The sequence below is a fragment of the Rhinoderma darwinii genome, chromosome 8, assembly GCF_050947455.1.
Source record: "Rhinoderma darwinii isolate aRhiDar2 chromosome 8, aRhiDar2.hap1, whole genome shotgun sequence".
Taxonomy (NCBI): Eukaryota; Metazoa; Chordata; class Amphibia; order Anura; family Rhinodermatidae; genus Rhinoderma; species Rhinoderma darwinii.
In genome coordinates this window covers 26,031,280-26,051,213 of record NC_134694.1, presented here as the reverse complement: position 1 = coordinate 26,051,213, position 19,934 = coordinate 26,031,280, and the positions used below count along the sequence as shown (strand labels likewise).

The following is a 19,934-nucleotide window of genomic DNA, read 5'->3' as shown; positions in this document are numbered from 1 at the left end:
AAGTCTGGTCTGTCAGTCAGCGGCTCTCGGCCTATTAGGATGCTGGGAGTGTTCTCAACATTGTTTGTCGGAGAGCGGAAGACTGACAGGTCACAGCTCCCCTCACAATGCTCCTCCTTCCTGTCCGTTTCAGATAAAGTAAAAAAGAGAATGAATTAAATTTAAAAAAATAAGACCATTCTTTTTAGGCTGGGTTTACACTGCATTTGTTGTGAAAGTTTAAAAGTATACACCAGGAAAGCTCCCGGCTTATGCGTTAAATCTTCCCATAGGCCCTCAATCACCAGTTGGAGGCCCAAAAAAAAAAAAAAAAAAAGTGTACTTTTCGCCTCTGTTGGGGCTGTATACCTGTATATGTCAGAATATGTATGGCATCCATGTAAAGTATACTTCAGGAGCTGTTCCCCCCCGGTGCGGCTGAAACCGGCATTACATTACTTTACTTCATGATACTGTCCTTTTATATTGTATTTTAAATAGACCGTAGGCCCAGAAGGTTACAATAAATCTAAAGGTGTCTCGATCTTCCGGATAACTCCTATCCCTCACACATAAAAAGGAAAGACATTCTGATCATGGTCTCTCTGCTAAATATCTTGTATATATAAAAATGTTGTATACCTTGCCAGAAACATTTAATCCCCTTCTACAATTCGGTGTACTTGCACTTGTAACCAGATGTGATTTAGTTGAGACATTGGTGGAAACTTATCTCGTATACTGAATAGCAAAAGAGAGTGATGTCCTCATATCCTTCCGCCGAAACGCACTTTAATACCATAACACTCCGTCTATAAACTGGTCTAAGCTTTCAGCGGGCCACAAAGCCGTGGGACAAAGGGAAGAATGAGAGGAGCGCAGGAAGCTTCATAGTAACAATGACTACACTAAATTCCTTTTCTGTTGGCATAGCTATCCCAGCCAGTAAAATAACACATTTACGTCTCGTCCTTTTGTCCCAGAGTATTAAATAATAATGGTGTCGATCGTTTAATCCCCAATATATTAAAGCGTGGTCAGGGTCTTTATCGGATTTCTTATATGCTTTATTCCTATATTGTATCGCTTTGCCATTCTCGTTCTACGATTTAAGTACAGAAGACCTCACAATGCAGAACAGGCCGGCTACTTCCCTTCTCAGCACATGAAGTGCCATGAAAAAAAAAATCACACCTAGGGGTCACAACAATGACATTACAGACGTTCTTTATTTTCTCATGCTTCGCCATGGACAGCCCAGCTGAAGCCGCTATTTTATTTAAAAGCTGGATAAAGCAATAGAAAGACTCAGCAGATGCGACTGCAGGAGAGTCTGGACAAGGTCTAATGCTATTCACATTGGAAAGGCTGCAGGTTTTTGAAGTGTTCCTATGTATTCAGGATGGATTCCAGATGCAGATTCTTACTTTTCACAATGTATCCGTGTGGGACCTACATTTGGAGGATACATGATGGATATGTTATGATTTTGTATGAATTTCCAAATGTCCTATAGAGTATTACAGGCAAATAGTTGTAGTTCTTTTAAACGTGTTTTTAAAGGGACAGAGCAATTTACATAGAGTGTGCATAATCCCTACAACTGCAAAGTAAGAACTTATTGCTTTTCATCAGATCTGACACATGATCTCTGAGACAGATTAAGATCTGTAAAATAAGAGCCCACATATAGTGCCACTTACTAATATGCCACGTGTCAAAATGTGGCCGATGGCTAATAATTTTGTGACATGCGGCTGAAGGGGGAAATATTGAATATGTAGTCGGGATACTTACATAGAGATGTTGGGGTTGGTGACTGTGGATGTGTAGATTGGGGGGGGAAGGTATGGGAAATCATTGTTTGTTGAAATGCCCTGTACGATGGATAAAGGGGTGAACTTAAGGGTAGAGATCCTCTATGCAAGAACAATATTTCGGCTGTTCCACAACTAATAAATTCCCCTGTCTCGGCTGTCGAGCAAATCTTTTCCAGGTGGGTCAATTTCTCTGGTGGAGTGCAGGTCACCAGTAACCAGGGGAACATTAATGGGTTATTCCCATCTTAAGACTTTTATGGGATATTCACAGGATAAAATGTCCCAGCTCTGGGGGCCGCACCTATATCGAAAAAGGGGGTCAGCAGGCAGGAATGGGGTTGTCAGACATTTACCCTGCGGAGATGGCATAAATGTCCGAGACCTCCATGCCTATAGGGTCCTTATGCAGTACAGAAGGCATGTACGCCCCTGGTGGGACACTCGCTGAATATGTTTGGATGCTATTTTTGCTCTAATCTCCACCCCGCTAGTTCTCAGAACCACTAGAAGATCCCCATTAAAGAGGCTCTGTCACCAGATTTTGCAACCCCTATCTGCTATTGCAGCAGATAGGCGCTGCAATGTAGATTACAGTAACGTTTTTATTTTTAAAAAACGAGCATTTTTGGCCAAGTTATGACCATTTTTGTAGTTATGCAAATGAGGCTTGCAAAAGTCCAAGTGGGTGTGTTTAAAAGTAAAAGTCCAAGTGGGCGTGTATTATGTGCGTACATCGGGGCGTTTTTAATACTTTTACTAGCTGGGCGCTCTGAAGAGAAGTAACATCCTCTTCTCTTCAGAACGCCCAGCTTCTGACAGTGCAGATCTGTGACGTCACTCACAGGTCCTGCATCGTGACGGCCACATCGGCACCAGAGGCTACAGATGATTCTGCAGCAGCATCAGCGTTTGCAGGTAAGTCGATGTAGCTACTTACCTGCAAACGCTGATGCTGCTGCAGAATCAACTGTAGCCTCTGGTGCCGATGTGGCCGTCACGATGCAGGACCTGTGAGTGACGTCACAGATCTGCACTGTCAGAAGCTGGGCGTTCTGAAGAGAAGAGGATGTTACTTCTCTTCAGAGCGCCCAGCTAGTAAAAGTATTAAAAACGCCCCGATGTACGCACATAATACACGCCCACTTGGACTTTTACTTTTAAACACACCCACTTGGACTTTTGCAAGCCTCATTTGCATAACTACAAAAATGGTCATAACTTGGCCAAAAATGCTCGTTTTTTAAAAATAAAAACGTTACTGTAATCTACATTGCAGCGCCTATCTGCTGCAATAGCAGATAGGGGTTGCAAAATCTGGTGACAGAGCCTCTTTAAGCGATTCCCAGCGCAGCTATCTTTGTTTTTTCCCCTCTGCCTTCAAAACAGACACATTTGTTTTTATTTATTTTTTCCGTCTACATTTCATATGCAGGACGAGTCATTTTTAATGGCACCATTTAATGTACCACATAATGTACTAGGAAACGTTTAACAATTATTATGTGGGGTGGAATGGAAAAAAACTGCTTTTTCCTTCATAGTTTTTTGGGTTTCGCTTTTTACGGCTTTCATTGTGCGGTAAAAATGACATGTATTAATCGCAGAATAAAGTTAACATTTACAGCGATGCCAAATTTATCCAGCTTTGTTAAAAAAAAAAAAAAAACTGTCTTGTGTCACCATATTCTGAGAGCCATAACTTTTTTATTTTTGCGTCGATGGAGTTGTGTGAAGGCTTGCTTTTTGCAGGACGAGCTGTAGTTATTAATGGCACCAGTTTGGGGTACATAAGACCTTTTTATCACGGCTTACTTTTTTTTTTGAGGAGAGGTTACCAAAAAACAAGAATTTTGGCATTATTCTTTATTTCTTTTTTAAAGCGTTTACTGTGTGGCATCAACGTTATATCTTAATAATACAGACTTTAACAAATCCCGGTCAATGGAGAGGTGGCCGCCCTTGCTCAGCTCTTTGTCTAACTCCCATAGACTTTAACCTCTTCTCGACATTACGGTACGGCATAGCCGGGAAAGGGAAGTATGGAGCGCGCTCCATACCAAGGTGCTGGCTGTATGTTACAGTCGACACCTCACTGTAATGGTCGAAATCAGTAATAACTCCGATCCCGGCCCTTCAACCGTTAAGATTCTTGGTGTCAATAGCGACCACAGCATGTAAACCCTAAGGGTATGTGCACACAACCTATTTCCAGACCCAATTCAGGCGTTTTCCGCCTGAAAAGACGGCTCCAATACGTCGGCAAACATCTGCCCATTGCTTGCAATGGGTCTTACGATGTTCTGTTCAGACGAGCTGTCATTTTACGCGTCGATGTCAAAAGACGGCGGGTAAAATTACGCCTGCGTCAAAGAAGTGCAGGACACTTCTTGGGACGATTTTGGAGCCGTTTTTCATTGACTCCAATGAAGAACAGCTCCAATTACGTACGTAAAGGAATCCGCAAAATACGCGAGTACATGCAAAAACGTCTGAAATTCAGTAGCTGTTTTCGCCTAAAAACAGCTCCGTAATTTCAGACGTATTTTGCGTTGTCGTGTGAACATACCCTTAGAAAGAGGGGGAGGAATACTTGTCATGGCAGCCTAATAAAGGCCCCCAGTTCTGCCATCTTTGTCCTCCTATTTAGCCCTAATGTACTGTATTGTGTCAGCAATCGTATGTTCAAGGGGGAAAAAAAGATGTCGAGGTCTGGGAGCACTTGGGCAACAGTGACCATAACATGGGAAGTTTCAAAGTAATATTCAATAAAACAATATAAAGGGGAACTACAAAAACCTGGAACTGTAGGAAAGCAACATTAAAATCGACTGAGGGAAGCACTTATTCTTGGTCACTGGGATCATATAATGGTAAATAGGAATAGTGAAGATAAATGGGGAGTTTTTAAAGATATGTTACATGAATCGTGTAGTAAGTTTATACCCTCTGGTAACAAAATGTCTAGAAATATAAGAAAACCAATATGGATGAATAGGGGAGCACTACATTTAATAAGAGAAAAACAAAAAGCTTTCAAAACATTGAAGGCTGAGGGCACAGAAAAAGCATTCCGGACTTACAAAGATCTCAATGGGAAATGTAAAAATGAACTTAAGTTAGCAAAGTTATTCACAGAAAAAAAAACAAAAAAAAAACGTTGTCACTCTTGGAATGCGGGGAAGAAAAAAACGAAAATGAAAAAAAATGAAATATGGCTGCGACAGGGAGGGGTTAATGAAGAGAGCTGCACACAAGTGGCCTGGCATTAAACGGAGAATAAGGGACCCGGGACCATAGCGCTCCATTGACCACATGTAAGCCAAAAGAGTGTCCTCCTGGCATAATTTAAGGAGGTATGCGTCGGAGTACTTTTTTTTTTTTCCAAAATCCAACGGCACATCAGATTGCAGCAGAAAGATCTCAAAGTCACCTTGAATGTGAAACGGTCTGATAGTGACACTCGACCAGAAAATATTCTTTGTTAAAATCTCCTTTAGATCTGTTCAATCATTTTTCTCCAACCGAAGATGTTAAATAATTAGGTTTAATTCGATTTGGTTTACAGTGGGGCTGTATAGATCCCGGTCATCATAGGTCCATGGTTGTAAAATGATGTTGGATCATCTAGAGCAGGGGAGCTCAATCTGGGTGTTGGTTGTTACATCCCCGTTCACCACTGAATATCATTTACAAATAAGTGCACAATTCTGGACAGTGTACGGTAAATGGTGTAATACCCTGCTGTGCTGTAATACCCTGCTGTGCTGCTGTGCTGCAGACTGTGCGCAGGGATCTCTCTGCTCTGCAGCACAAGATGAAGACACAGATAGAAGATGAAGCAATTTACATCCTGCCCTCTATATCTAAGGGTTATGCATGGACCTGCTGCCAGAGACCTGAAGAAGCTGCTCCGTGCGTGACGAGTAACCAGGGATGCTGATCATAAAGCAGCACGTCTCCTGCCTCGGACAAGTGGATCTTTGTATGTCCGGAGCTGCAAGCATGTTTCCGCAGTACAGGACTATGTATGAGGGACACTCGGGGGGGGGGGGCTTTGTTTGGTCAGACTGCCCTCGATAAAGAAAAGCATTTCTGAGAAAGATTGACTAAGAAAATCAGAAATATTACTCATTTTGGGTGAGGATTCCCACTGAATAATTCATGACACTGCGCAGTACAAGACATATGACTGGGGGTTTAAAACCCCAGTCAGACGTAGCAGTGTATTTCGCAGCGGATTTGAGGGCATGCTGTGGTTTTTCATATCCGCAGCAAAGCTATCATGTTGCAGATTTTTCTTCCACGTCACTTGAACTCGTCTATAAGGTTACATATGTTATATAATTGATAAGGTGGAAGAAAAAAAAAGAAAAAAGACACAGGTCCATTAAGTCCAACTTATAATACTACCATGTTAACCCAGAGGAAGGCAAAATCCCCATGAGGTTCATCCCAATTGCCTCATTAGGGGAAATATTCCACCCTAACTTCAAATATCAGAATAAATCCCTGGATCAACATCCCATCCCAAGAATCTAGTACTCATAACCTGTAATATTATATTTTTCAAGAAAGGCATCAAGGCCCTTCTTGGACTTGTTCAAAGAATCAACCATCACAACATCCTGTGGCAGAGAGTTCCATAGTCTCACTGCTCTCACAGTAAAGAATCAACCATCACAACATCCTGTGGCAGAGAGTTCCATAGTTTCACCGCTCTCACAGTAAAGAATCAACCATCACAACATCCTGTGGCAGAGAGTTCCATAGTCTCACTGCTCTCACAGTAAAGAATCAACCATCACAACATCCTGTGGCAGAGAGTTCCATAGTTTCACCGCTCTCACAGTAAAGAATCAACCACCACAACATCCTGTGGCAGAGAGTTCCATAATCTAATTGCGCTCACAGTAAAGAATCCCCGTCTGTGATGGTGGTGAAACCTTTTTTCCTCTAGACATAGAGGATGACCCCTTTTCATTGTTACAGGCCTAGGTGTAAAAAGATCATTAGAAAGATCTCTGTACTGTCCATATATTGTACATCATAATTAGATCGCCCCCCTAAGCCGTATTCTAAACTGAGTAGCCCCAAGTTTGATAACCTTTCTTGGTACTACAATCCACCCATTCCCTTAATTACCTTGGTCAACCTTCTTTGCACCCGCTCCAGTTCTAGTTCTATCTATAGAGAGGTGCCCATAATTGTTAACAATATTCCAAATGTGGTCTGACTAATCATTTGTATAGATGCAAAACTATGTTCTTGTCATGAGACTCTGCCTTTTTTCATGCATTCTATGATTTTATTTGCCTTGGCAGCAGCTGCCTGGCACTGGTTGCTAAAAGTTACGTTTACTGTCCACAGATACCCCCAAATTTTTTTTCAGGGGAAGTTTTACCTAGTGCTTTACCATTTAAGGCATAATTATAGATTTGTTTCCTAGGTCCAAGTGCATAACCTTACATTTATCCAAAATTAAACTTAATCTGCCCTCGCCTCCAGCTTCCCCAAATCCCTCTGTAATATTATATTATTCTCCTCTATGTTAATTACTTTACAGAGCTTAGTATCATCTGCAAATACTGAAAGTATACTCTGTAAACCCTCCACAAGGTCATTTATAAACATATTATGAAGAAGAGGACCCAATACTGACCCCTGTGGAATCCCACTGGTAACTGCGACCTACTCTGAGGATGTACCATTAATTACCAGCCTCTGTTTTCTATCACTGAGCCAGTTGTTGACCCAATTACACATATTTTCCCCTAGTCCCAACATTTTCATTTCATGCATCAACCTTTTATGAAGCACAGTATCAAACGCCTTTGAAAAGTATAGATACACCACATCCACAAGGCCCTTTTACGCTGGCCAATTATCGGGCAAACAAGCGTTTAAAGAACGCTCGTTCCTGATAATTACCCTGTATTCATCTGCTGATCGTATCGTTTTAAATGTCTAAAATATTATCGTTGTCGGCAGCACATCTCCCTGTGTAAACAGACATGCTGCCGACATAAAAATGTATGGGGACGAGCGATCGGAGTAACAAGCGCTCGTCCCCATTCTAGCTCCTCGTGAAAGGAGCCAATGAGCGCCGATCAACGAGCTGTCTCGTTGATCAGCGCTCGTTTACATGGCCTAGGTCGGGCAGTGTAATACCAGCTTTACCCAGGTCCAGTCTAGAACTTACCTCCTCATGGAAGATAATCAGATTGGATTGCTGATGCTGTGTTAACAGTTTATTTGCATTAAGATACTAGAGAATAGCATTTCTTAGAAATATTTCTAATATTTCTTTAAATATTTTACCCACAACGGAGGTTAAACTTACAGGTCTAAAGTTTCCGGGCTCACAGGATAGGGGATACATGTGTGTTCGCTAGGGGTCTGACCGCTGGGACCCCCAGCGATAAGGAGTACGGGGAGCCGAAAGTCCCCCGAAGTTCTCCAAGAGTAGCTTAGGACTTCCGGGGTCTGTGTCCGGCAGCTCCATAGAAATGAATGGAGCACCGGTCACGCATTCGCACAAGCCCTACCGGCGCTCCATTGAATTCTATGGAGCTGCCGGACACAGACCCAGGAAGTCTCATGCTTCTCATAGAGCACTTGGGGGTAGTTTCAGACCCCCGTTCTCCTTATCGCTGGGAGTCCCAGCGGTCAGACCCCCAGCGATCACACACGTATCCCTTATCCTGTGGATAGGGGATACATATGTTTTGTGGGACAACCCCTTTAACGTTGGAATTTCACACACCGTTTACTCGTGTGTGTGTGTGTGTGTGTGTGTGTGTGTGTGTGTGTGTGTGTGTCGTCCCCAAAATAAATAAAAAAAGTAAAAAATGCTGTAGCCTTATGCTACTTGAAAGTCTATGGTAAAATATGAGAAAGCCCACACAGCATTTTGGTTTGTGGCATTTGTGAAGTTTTTTTTTTAAACCGAATTATGCTCTGGGTATGGCTTTTTCCCCTAGGCTTCTCTAAAGCATTGGAATAACGCAAGTATAAGAGGACACTAAATTAAAAATACCACCAAAAACACGTTTCATTTAAAAAAAGCTGGCATTTGTGTTTTTTATAGTAGTTTAATTTGTTGCCGACACAGGACGAGAATATTCGTCCTGAGTAGCGGGGGCTTGCTAGGACAAGCATTCTCGTCCTGTGTGACACACGTGCAATTAGAACCGGGGCAACGGCTTTATTACACAACTCTAACAGCGGAGATAAGAGAAACCTCTTCTCTCCACCATTAACCCCGTGAATGGCGCGATCAAAGCGGACCGCGGCATTCAATGGGAAAATGAGAAGGGGGGGATACCCCTTTGATTGTGTCACAGGAAATCCCTGTGACGCGATCGAGGCACACACCATATATGAACAGAGCCCAGGGTCCCTTGAAAGACCCCAGGGCTGCCTGACCATATTTCCTGTTAGGGCATACTGAGGTATGTCCTAACAACTGCCTGTGCACAATCAGTACACAGCCTAATATACTGGCATATTATATAAGCCAGTACATTATAAAGATTAAAAAATAAAAATGAAAAATCCGCATATGCAATATAAAAAAATAAATTAAAAAAAAGGTCATCTTAACTAAATCAACTTTACAAAATACAAGTCCTAAAACATTAAATAATATACACATATTTGGTATCGCCGCGACCACAACAACCTGTACAACAAATGTATAACATTATTTATGATCATCAATGTATGGCATATTAAAAATTAAAAAAAATGAAGCGGAACAGCTTTTTTTCTGCAGTTTTGCCAAAATAAAAATGTATATAAATTAAAAACAATAATGTAAATGTACCAAAAAATGGCACCTAAAGCACAACTCGTCCCGTCTCAACAGCTACGTCGAACATAAAATAAAAAAGTTATGAGCGCTGCATGCAAAAGAAATATATATATATATATAAAAAAGAAAAAAAAATGTTCTGTCAAGGCCAAAATTTGACGTGTCATTAAGAGGTTAAAAAGCCAGATGAAAACCCCTGTGTGAAGAAGGCCTTTAGTTGCTCACCAGTGTGCTTTTCTGTAAGAGCTGTAACAGTGTTACCTTGTGCGGACTAAGCTCCTACCGCTACTCACCATCCTGATGAATGGATTTCACTGTTGCTTCACGGCTTCTCTCTCTGCAGGTATCCACAGGAAAGCTACGGTGTGGCACAAACTCCACATATGTCTCCAGGTCCTCACACATCAGCTGCTCATTCAGCCAGTTTCATGTATTTACAGCGCACCGTACACCCCTAAATAGAGAAACCAAGATCGGAATTAATAATTAGAACTTCCAACAATTCATCCAGTATAAAATTCAACATAGACCATATAACACATCTGAATGAATTTGTCATTTTCACCTTTTACGTTGTAAAAAAACAAAAACAAGTTTATGAAAAAGGTTTCTCCGTAATTCTTTACGTTTCACAATTGGTAACCTAATTACGAATGCAAATTAAATCACTACAAAATATGAACACACAGTGGGGGGGGGGGGGGGAATCAGACGTGGCACATATTTTCCACTGTGGATTTTGTTGCGGATTAGCAGTGGATTTCCCTTTGTGCATTGCAAAAATGTAACTACACAGAAAATACCAGTGACAATTCTGCAACAAAAGGGGGTTGTAAAAACCCCCTACTGTACTGTCAATTGTACATGCATCAAAACATTGCAACCCAGATTATGGCTCTGACCTACTAAGACTGTGTGTGCTAAACAAAAAATATGGCAGTGTTGCTTACAGCAACCAATTATATCACTTCTTTCATTTTCAAAATATAAAAGGTGGAAATGGATTGGCCCCGGGCACCTCTGACACTTTTCTAGAACACTTTGAGCCTCAATTATGAAAATGGTTTAACCCCTTAGTGAGCAGCCTATTTTAGGCCCTAATGACCAAGCTATTTTTTCTGTTTTTCTATAGTCGCATTCGAAAAGCTATAACTTTTTTCATTTTTTCGACATAGTTGTATGAGGACTTGTTTTCTGTAGGATTAGTTTTACGTTTTAATGGCACCATTTTGGGGCACATATAACTTTTCTTAACTTTTTTTTGGGGGGGGGGGGGGAATAGAAAAAAACCCTGAAATTCTGCCATAGTTCCATGCGTTTTAAATGGACGCCGTTCACTGTGTGGCGCAAATAACACGTTACTTTTAGTTTATGGGACAGTACGATTACGACAATACCACGTATGAATATTTTTTTTTTTTTATGTTTTAAGACTTTTGCACAATAAAAACTCTTTTGAACTAAAATTATTTGTTTTTGCATCGTCGCAAAAAGCCGTAATTTTTTTTGGGGCTTGTTTTTTGCGGGACGAGACGTAGTTTTGATTGGTAATGTTTTGGGGTACACGGAACTTATTGATTAACTTTTATTATACATTTTTTGGAGGGCAATGGAAAAAAATTGCAATTTCGCCATTGTTTCTTGAGGTTTTCTTTTACGGTGTTCACCCTGCAGTTTAAATTACATATTAACTTTATTGTTTGAGTCATTATGGTCGCGGCGATACCATATATGTGTACTTTCATTTATTTTTTTACACGTTTACTAAATAAAACTATCGATTTATTTTTTTCTATCATTTTTATTTTACATTACTTACTTATTTTTTTTGTCCCACTAGGGGTCTTTACTATGCGATCTTCAGATTACCAGAGCATTATTGCCCGTCAGTGTAAAACTGACAGGCAATCTATTAGGACGAGCCTCTGGCACGTCCTAATAGGCATATACCCAGGGCAGACATGGGGGCTTTTATCAGGCCCCCGACTGCCATGGCACCCCATCGGAGGCCCGCGATTGCATTTGCGGGCCACCGATGGGTGAGAGGGGGAGCTCCCACCCTCTGTAAACCGGTTAAATGCTGCGATCGCTATTGACCGCAGCATTTAACGAGTTAAACGGCCATGATCTAAGTAAACTTCGATCGTGGTCGTAGGAGCAGGAGTCCAGCTGTCATCAGACAGCTGAGCCCCGACTCCGGCCTGCACGGGACACACGTGCAGGGCTTAGACTGGGCCGCCGTGAAAAGGCTGCGGCCTAGCCTAAGGCCCCTTAGTGACCGCCATGAAAAGGCTGCGGCCTAGCCTAAGGCCCCTTAGTGACCGCCGTGAAAAGGCGTATTAGTGGTCACTAAGGGGTTAAAAAACATAAAACAAAAACAAACCGGTCTTATTGCCCATAGCAACTACTAACAGTGCTGCTTATGACATGAACGCGGAGCTCTGATTGGTTGCTATTGGTAACAAAAGTATTTTTTTTTCTGTTAGACAGTTTCAATTAACGAGGCCCATTGTATCAACAACATAAATAACATTAACCCCTTCGCGCCATTTCACGTACAGTTACGTGATGGGAGATGGCCTTTTCGCGCATCTCCACGTAACTGTACGTGATGGAGATGAAGCTGGCTCAGGAGCTGAGCCAGCGACATCACCGCCGGGTGACAGCTGTATGTTACAGCTGGCACCCTGAGGTATCGGCCAGGACCGGAGCTAGCCTCCGATCCGACCGATTAACCCCTCACATGCTGCGTTCAATAGAGATCGCAGCATGTGAGGAGTTTATAGCCATCGGCACCCCAGCAACGTGATCGCTGGGTTGCCGGTGGCTGCAAAGGCGATCGGCGGGCTAATGCTTACCTCCCGATCAGCCTGTAACGGAATCCTCCTATGCCCCGTCGTCGGCGGGGCCCAGGAGGCTTCCGGTACCATTGGCAAGATGGCGCCGGCTCAGCTTCCGGCTCAGAAGCTGAGCCGGCGTGATCAGCAGTGGGTGTCCGCTGTATGTTACAGCGGACACCCCGATCTATCGGCAGGAACCGGAGCTAGCTCCGATTCCTGCCATTAACACCTTCAATGCAGCGATTCAATGCAATCGCTGCATCAAAGTGGTTTGTATGCAATCGGCAGCCTTGCCATGCGATGGCAAGGCTGGCGACTGCTACTATGGCAACAGGATGCCTAACAATGGCTTCCTATCTGCCATTACGTTAGCCGATTAGGCCCCGCCCGGAGGCGGAGCCTGATCGGCTTGCTGTCAGTGAACAACTGACAGTTCTAATACATTGCACTACATAGGTAGTGCAATGTATTAGAACATCAAACAAACAGTTGGACCTTCATGTCCCCTAGTGGGACTAAAGAAAAGTGTAAAAAAAAGTGTAAAAAAAGTAAAAATAAAAGTTGTAAAACATACAATAAAAGTTTCAAATAATAACACAAAACACAATCGCCCTTTTTCCTTTATCAAGTCATTTATTATTGAAAAAAATAATAAAGCCATACATATTTGGTATCGCTGCGACCGTAACGACCTGAACTATAAAAATATTATGTTATTTATTCCGCACAGTGAACGCCGTAAAAAAAAAAACTAAAAAATACTGACATAATTGCTCTTTTTTGGTCACTTTGTCTTCCAAAAATTTTAATAAAAAGTGATCAAAAAGTCGCATGTACCTAAAAATGGTGCCTATAAAAACTATAACTCGTCTCGCTAAAAATAAGCCCTCATACAGCTCCGTCGACGAAAAATGTAAAACCGTTATGGCTCTCACAACTTGGCGACAGAAAAAATCCATTCTCTTTACAAAAGTTATTTTATTGTGCAAAAAGTTGTAAAACATAAAAAGTGCTATAAATTAGGTATCACCGGAATCGGACTGACCTGCAGAACAAAAGTAACATGTAATTTATAATGCGTGGTGAACGCTGTATAAAAAAAACTAAAAAAATATGCCAGAATTGCTGTTTTTTGGTCACCATGCCTCCCAAATAAAAAAGGATAACAGGTGATCAAAAAGTCACATGTACCCCAAAATGGTACCAATAAAAAACTACAGCCCGTCCCGCAACAAACCAGCTGTCATACCACCACGTCTATGAAAAAATAAAATTAGTCAAGGCACCAATAAATCAGGAAAGAAAAATATGCAGTTGTGCCGGCTCGAGGGGAACATTTCTTCTGTTTCAAGTGGCGAATTATCAAGGCCCCTAAAATTAGGGAACCAGGAAGGGGAGGGCCCAAACATATCTGCTGGAAGCGAGGGCGCCCGTATTATACCAGGACAACACTTCCCAGCAAAATTCCCCAAACTTCAAAGGTGCCGAGTGTGGACCAAAAGGGGAATAAGTAAAGACCATTTATTAGTGCAACACCGGCCTGTGCAGAAAGGATTGTGTCACAGCGTAACACACATCTATGAATTATTTTATTGTTTTTTTTTACCCCACTATACCACCTGACTATGCCCCTTATATACTCCGCCTGCCTTACATATGCCCCCACATTATAAACGGAAACACCAGTAAGACTCCAAACAAAACTACTACAAGCAAAATCCACGCTCCAAAAGCCAAATGGCGCTACCTCCCTTCTGAGCCCTACAGCGTGCCCAAACAGCAGTTTACTTCCACATATAGGGCATCGCCATACCCGGGAGAACCCTTTTAACAATTTTTTGGGTTGTGTATCTCCAGTGGCACAACTGGGCGCCACATATTGGCATATCTATTGAAAAAACATTTTCACTCTGCAATATCGAGTGCACACCAATTTCTGCCAATCACCTGTGGGGTTAATATGCTCACTACACCACTAGGTGAATACCTTGAGGGGTGTAGTTTCCAAAATGAGGTCACTTCTGGGGGGTTTCCACTGTTTTGGTCCCACAGGGACTTTGCAAATGCGACATAGCGCCCAGAAACCAATCCAGCAAAATCTGCACTCCAAAAGCCAAATGGCGCTCCTTCCCTTCTGAGCCCTACTCTGTGCCCAAACAGCAGTTTATGACCACATATGGGGTATTGCCGTACACAGGAGAAGTTGCTTTACAAGTGTTGGGGTTCTTTTTTTCATTTATTTGTTGAGAATATGAAACATTTTCAGCTAAAACTACGTCTTATTGAAGAAAAAGGATTTTTTTTATTTTCACTGCCCAATTCTAATAAAATCTATGAAACACCTGTGGGGTCAAAATGCTCACTACACCCCTAGATGAATTCCTCAAGGGGGTGTAGTTTCGTGAATCGAGTCACTTTTGGGGAGTTTCCACTGTACTGGTACCTTAGGAGCTTTGCAAAAGTGACATGGTGTCAAGAAACCAATCCAGCAAAATCTGTGCTCCAAAAGCCAAATGGCACTCCTTCTCTTCTGATCCTTGCCGTATGCCCAAACAGCCGTTTATGACCACAAATTGGGTATTGCCGTACTCCAGAGAAGTTGCTTTACAAATGTTGGGGTTCTTTTATTCCTTTATTTGTTGAGAAAATGAAAAATTTTGAGCTAAAGCTACGTCTTATTGGAAAAAAATGTTGGTTTTTTTTATCTTCACTGCCCAATTCTAATAAAATCTATGAAACCCCTGTGGGTTCAAAATGCTCACTACACCTCTAGATGGATTCTTCAAGGGGTGTAGTTTCCTAAATGGAGTCACTTTTTTGGTGTTTTCACTGTTTTGGTCCCTTAGGGGCTTTGCAAATGTGACGTGGTCTCCGCAAACGATTCCTGCTAAATTTGATCTCCAAAAGACAAATGGCGCTCTTTCCCTTCTAAGCTCCGCCGTGTGTCCAAACAGCCGTTTATGACCACATGCGGGGTATTGTTTTACTCGGGAGAAATTGCTTTACAAAAGTAGTGGTGCATTTTCTCCTTTTAGTCCTTGTGGAAATTAGAAAAAATTAGCTAAACCTACATTTTCTTTGAAAGAATGTAGATTTTCATTTTCACGGCCTACTTCCAATAATTTCTGCAATAAACCTGTGGGGTCAAAATGCTAACTATACCCCTAGATAATTTCCTCAAGGGGTGTAGTTTCCAAAATGGGGTCACTTTTGGGGGATTTCCACTGTTTTGGTGCCGCAAGAGCCTTTCAGACCCGACATGGAGCCTAAAATATTTTCTAATAAAAAGGAGGCCCCAAAATCCTCTAGGTGCTCCTTTGTTTCTGAGGCCGGTGCTTCAGTCAATAAGTGCACTAGGGCCACATGTGGGGTATTTCTAAAAACTGCAGAATCTGGGCAATAGATATTGAGTTGCATTTCTTGGGTAAAACTTTCTGTGTTACAAAAAAAATAGATGAAAAATGAATTTCTGCAAAAAAAAAAAAAGAAATTTGAACATTTCACATCTACTTTGCCTTAATTCCTGTGAAACATCTAAAGGGTTAATAAACTTTCTAAATGCTGTTTTGAATACTTTGAGGGGTGAAGTTTTTAAAATGGGGTAACTTATCGAGGGTTTCTAATATATAAGGCCCTAAAATCCACTTCACAACTGAACTGGCCCCTGTAAAAATAGCCTTTTGACATTTTCTTGAAAATGTGAGAAATTGCTGCTAAAGTTCTAAGCCTTGTGATGTCATAGAAAAATAAAAGGATGTTCAAAAAACGATGCCAATCTAAAGTAGACATATGGGTGATGTTAATTAGCAACAATTTTGTGTGGTATTACTATCTGTCTTACAAGCCGATACATATAAATTTAGAAAAATGCTAATTTTTGCAATTTTTCGCTAAATTTTGGTGTTTTTCACAATTAAATACTTAATGTATCGAGCAAATTTTGCCAGTAACATAAAGTCCAATGTGTCACGAGAAAACAATCTCAGAATCGCTTGGATAGGAAAAAGCATTCCGGAGTTATTACCACATAAAGTGACACATGTCAGATTTGAAAAAATAGGCTGTGTCCTTAAGGCCAAAACAGGCTCAGTCCTTAAGGGGTTAAGGAGGAGTTGTCCCACATAGGACATTTATCGTCTATACACCGGACATATGTCTGATCACTAGAGGCTCCAATGCTGGGACCCCCACTGATCACTAAAATTAGGGTCCTGGGCCCCCCTAACACCTCACTGCATCACCGCAGTGAGGAGTGGTTTGTATGATGGAAAACACCAAGAATATTTCTAAGACCCATAGATATTACATATTACATCTTCATGTAGTAAGTACCTAATACTTAGTACATGCTTGTCTCTAAACATAGAAATGTGGTATAACATTTTTTTTTCCATACTCCTTTCCTTCCAATAAGGGGTTTGGCTTACTGGCAAGCGGAGTACACTCATCTGGAGCAACAGGGAACATGCGAGACCACCTCTCCATTCAAACTGCTCCTCACTACGGTCGTGTAGTGAGGAGAATGGGGGGCTCCAGACCTCCATTCCAGTGATTAGGGAGGGTCCCAGGGATCAAACATTTATCACCTATCCGGTGTGTAAGCAATAAAATAGAATCCCTTTCTTTCTATCCACTGCCAATAAACACCTATATCTGTAGAAAAGTATATTATTATGGTATGTTTCACTGATAATGATCGAACAATTAATAAAAGATTATAGATTGAGCGCTCTGTTATTGTAGAGACCCATGCTGGTCCATAACTACACGGGAAAGTGAGCGCTCGAGTTACGCCTCCTGACTCGTGAAAACATGATATTGATGGAACGAATATCAATATTAAAGAGGTTTTCCAGGCAATAAAAATTGATGGCCTATTCTCAGGATAGGGAATCAATAGCTTATGGGTCGGGGTCCAACTCCTGGGACACCCGCCGAGCAGTGATCTTGAAGCGGTTTCGTGCCAGTGCCGCTTCCCCTTCTTTTCTACTTGCTCACAGGTATTGCAGCCATTTCTCCTATGGACTTCGATGGGAGAAGAGGCTGCAATACCCGTTAATCGCCACTAAATGTGTGTTGAACATTCACAGTGAGCAAGAAGAAATGAAGGGGAAGCAGCGCTCGTGCGAGCACTGCAAACACTTCAAGACAGCTGATTGGTGGAGGTCCTGGGGGTTGGACCCCCGACCCATCAGCTGATTGGTGGCCTATCCTGGGGATGAGCCATCAATTTTTATTTGCTGGAAAACCACTTTAAGTTTTAGATAAATGCACAAATGATCTAAACAATGGACTGATGAAATAGACTATGAAATCCTTAGAAAATCATCCTTGTTCTTCTACATTGCCGCGTCACATAGTAGCAAGTAACTAAATGAATCCTAACGGTGTTCTCATTTTCTTTCATCCTCCCGATTATTGACTCAGTGGGAATGAAGCTGGATGGCGAGGTTATTGCACACATTGATCACGCTGCCTACTTATAATACCTCAGCGATCCGGCTTCCATCAGTAACTGCTCACAGGAAAGAGCGCTGGCACTTAGCAGCTGATAACAGCAGAAAACTTTTCTTTGGAGAGCTTTGGATACACAGATGGGGGATCAAACTGTGGATCGATGAGTGGCCACTGAGCACAGCAACATGTCTTCATTCAACGCTCACAGCAAATAACAAAGGGCATCCGCCTGCTCAGCTGTAGTTACAACTGCAAATTCATTTGTGAGCACACAAGCCATTAATGGCAACCTCTGTATGAAGAGAGAGATATATATATATATATATATACACACACACACACACACACACACACACACAGTATATAATATCTGCAGTGAAGGAAATAAGTATTTGATCCCTTGCTGATTTTGTAAGTTTGGCCACTGTCAAAGACATGAACAGTCTAGAATTTTTAGGCTAGGTTAATTTTACCAGTGAGAGATAGATCATATAAAAAAACAAAACAGAAAATCACATAGTCAAAATTATATATATTTATTTGCATTGTGCACAGAGAAATAAGTATTTAATCCCCTACCAACCATTAAGAGTTCAGCCTCCTCCAGACCAGTTACACGCTCCAAATCAACTTGGTGCCTGCATTAAAGACAGCTGTCTTACATGGTCACCTGTATAAAAGACTCCTGTCCACAGACTCAATTAATCAGTCTGACTCTAACCTCTACAACATGGGCAAGACCAAAGAGCTTTCTAAGGATGTCAGGGACAAGATCATAGACCTGCACAAGGCTGGAATGGGCTACAAAACCATAAGTAAGACGCTGGGTGAGAAGGAGACAACTGTTGGTGCAATAGTAAGAAAATGGAAGACATACAAAATGACTGTCAATCGACATCGATCTGGGGCTCCATGCAAAATCTCACCTCGTGGGGTATCCTTGATCCTGAGGAAGGTGAGAGCTCAGCCGAAAACTACACGGGGGGAACGTGTTAATGATCTCAAGGCAGCTGGGACCACAATCACCAAGAAAACCATTGGTAACACATTACGCCGTAATGGATTAAAATCCTGCAGTGCCCGCAAGGTCCCCCTGCTCAAGAAGGCACATGTACAGGCCCGTCTGAAGTTTGCAAATTAACATCTGGATGATTCTGAGAGTGATTGGGAGAAGGTGCTGTGGTCAGATGAGACTAAAATTGAGCTCTTTGGCATTAACTCTACTCGCCGTGTTTGGAGGAAGAGAAATGCTGCCTATGACCCAAAGAACACCGTCCCCACTGTCAAGCATGGAGGTGGAAACATTATGTTTTGGGGGTGCTTCTCTGCTAAGGGCACAGGACTACTTCACCGCATCAATGGGAGAATGGATGGAGCCATGTACCGTCAAATCCTGAGTGACAACCTCCTTCCCTCCACCAGGACATTAAAAATGGCTCGTGGCTGGGTCTTCCAGCACGACAATGACCCGAAACATACAGCCAAGGCAACAAAGGAGTGGCTCAAAAAGAAGCACATTAAGGTCATGGAGTGGCCTAGCCAGTCTCCAGACCTTAATCCCATCGAAAACTTATGGAGGGAGCTGAAGATCCGAGTTGCCAAGCGACAGCCTCGAAATCTTAATGATTTACAGATGATCTGCAAAGAGGAGTGGGCCAAAATTCCATCTAACATGTGTGCAAACCTCATCATCAACTACAAAAAAAGTCTGACTGCTGTGCTTGCCAACAAGGGTTTTGCCACCAAGTATTAAGTCTTGTTTGCCAAAGGGATCAAATACTTATTTCTCTGTGCACAATGCAAATAAATATATATAATTTTGACAATGTGATTAAATTTTTTTTTTTTAATATAATCTCTCTCTCACTGGTAAAATTAACCTAGCCTAAAAACTCTAGACTGTTCATGTCTTTGACAGTGGGCAAACTTACAAAATCAGCAAGGGATCAAATACTTATTTCCTTCACTGTACATATTCATGTCTATATATATATATATATATATATATATATATATATATATATA

At 41.8% G+C, this 19,934-nt stretch overlaps 1 protein-coding gene across 5 annotated transcripts in view; it reads right to left on the bottom strand.

The window, feature by feature from the left end:
- STRBP (spermatid perinuclear RNA binding protein) overlaps positions 1-19,934 on the bottom strand; it is a 145,686-nt gene that overhangs the window by 86,139 nt on the left and 39,613 nt on the right. For all 5 annotated transcript variants that reach the window (XM_075835520.1, XM_075835517.1, XM_075835521.1 and 2 more), the window contains one exon: positions 9,906-10,066. In XM_075835520.1, the coding sequence (XP_075691635.1) occupies positions 9,906-9,908 (3 nt within the window). In that variant the 5' untranslated portion in view covers positions 9,909-10,066. The remainder of the gene's footprint in view (positions 1-9,905; positions 10,067-19,934) is intronic.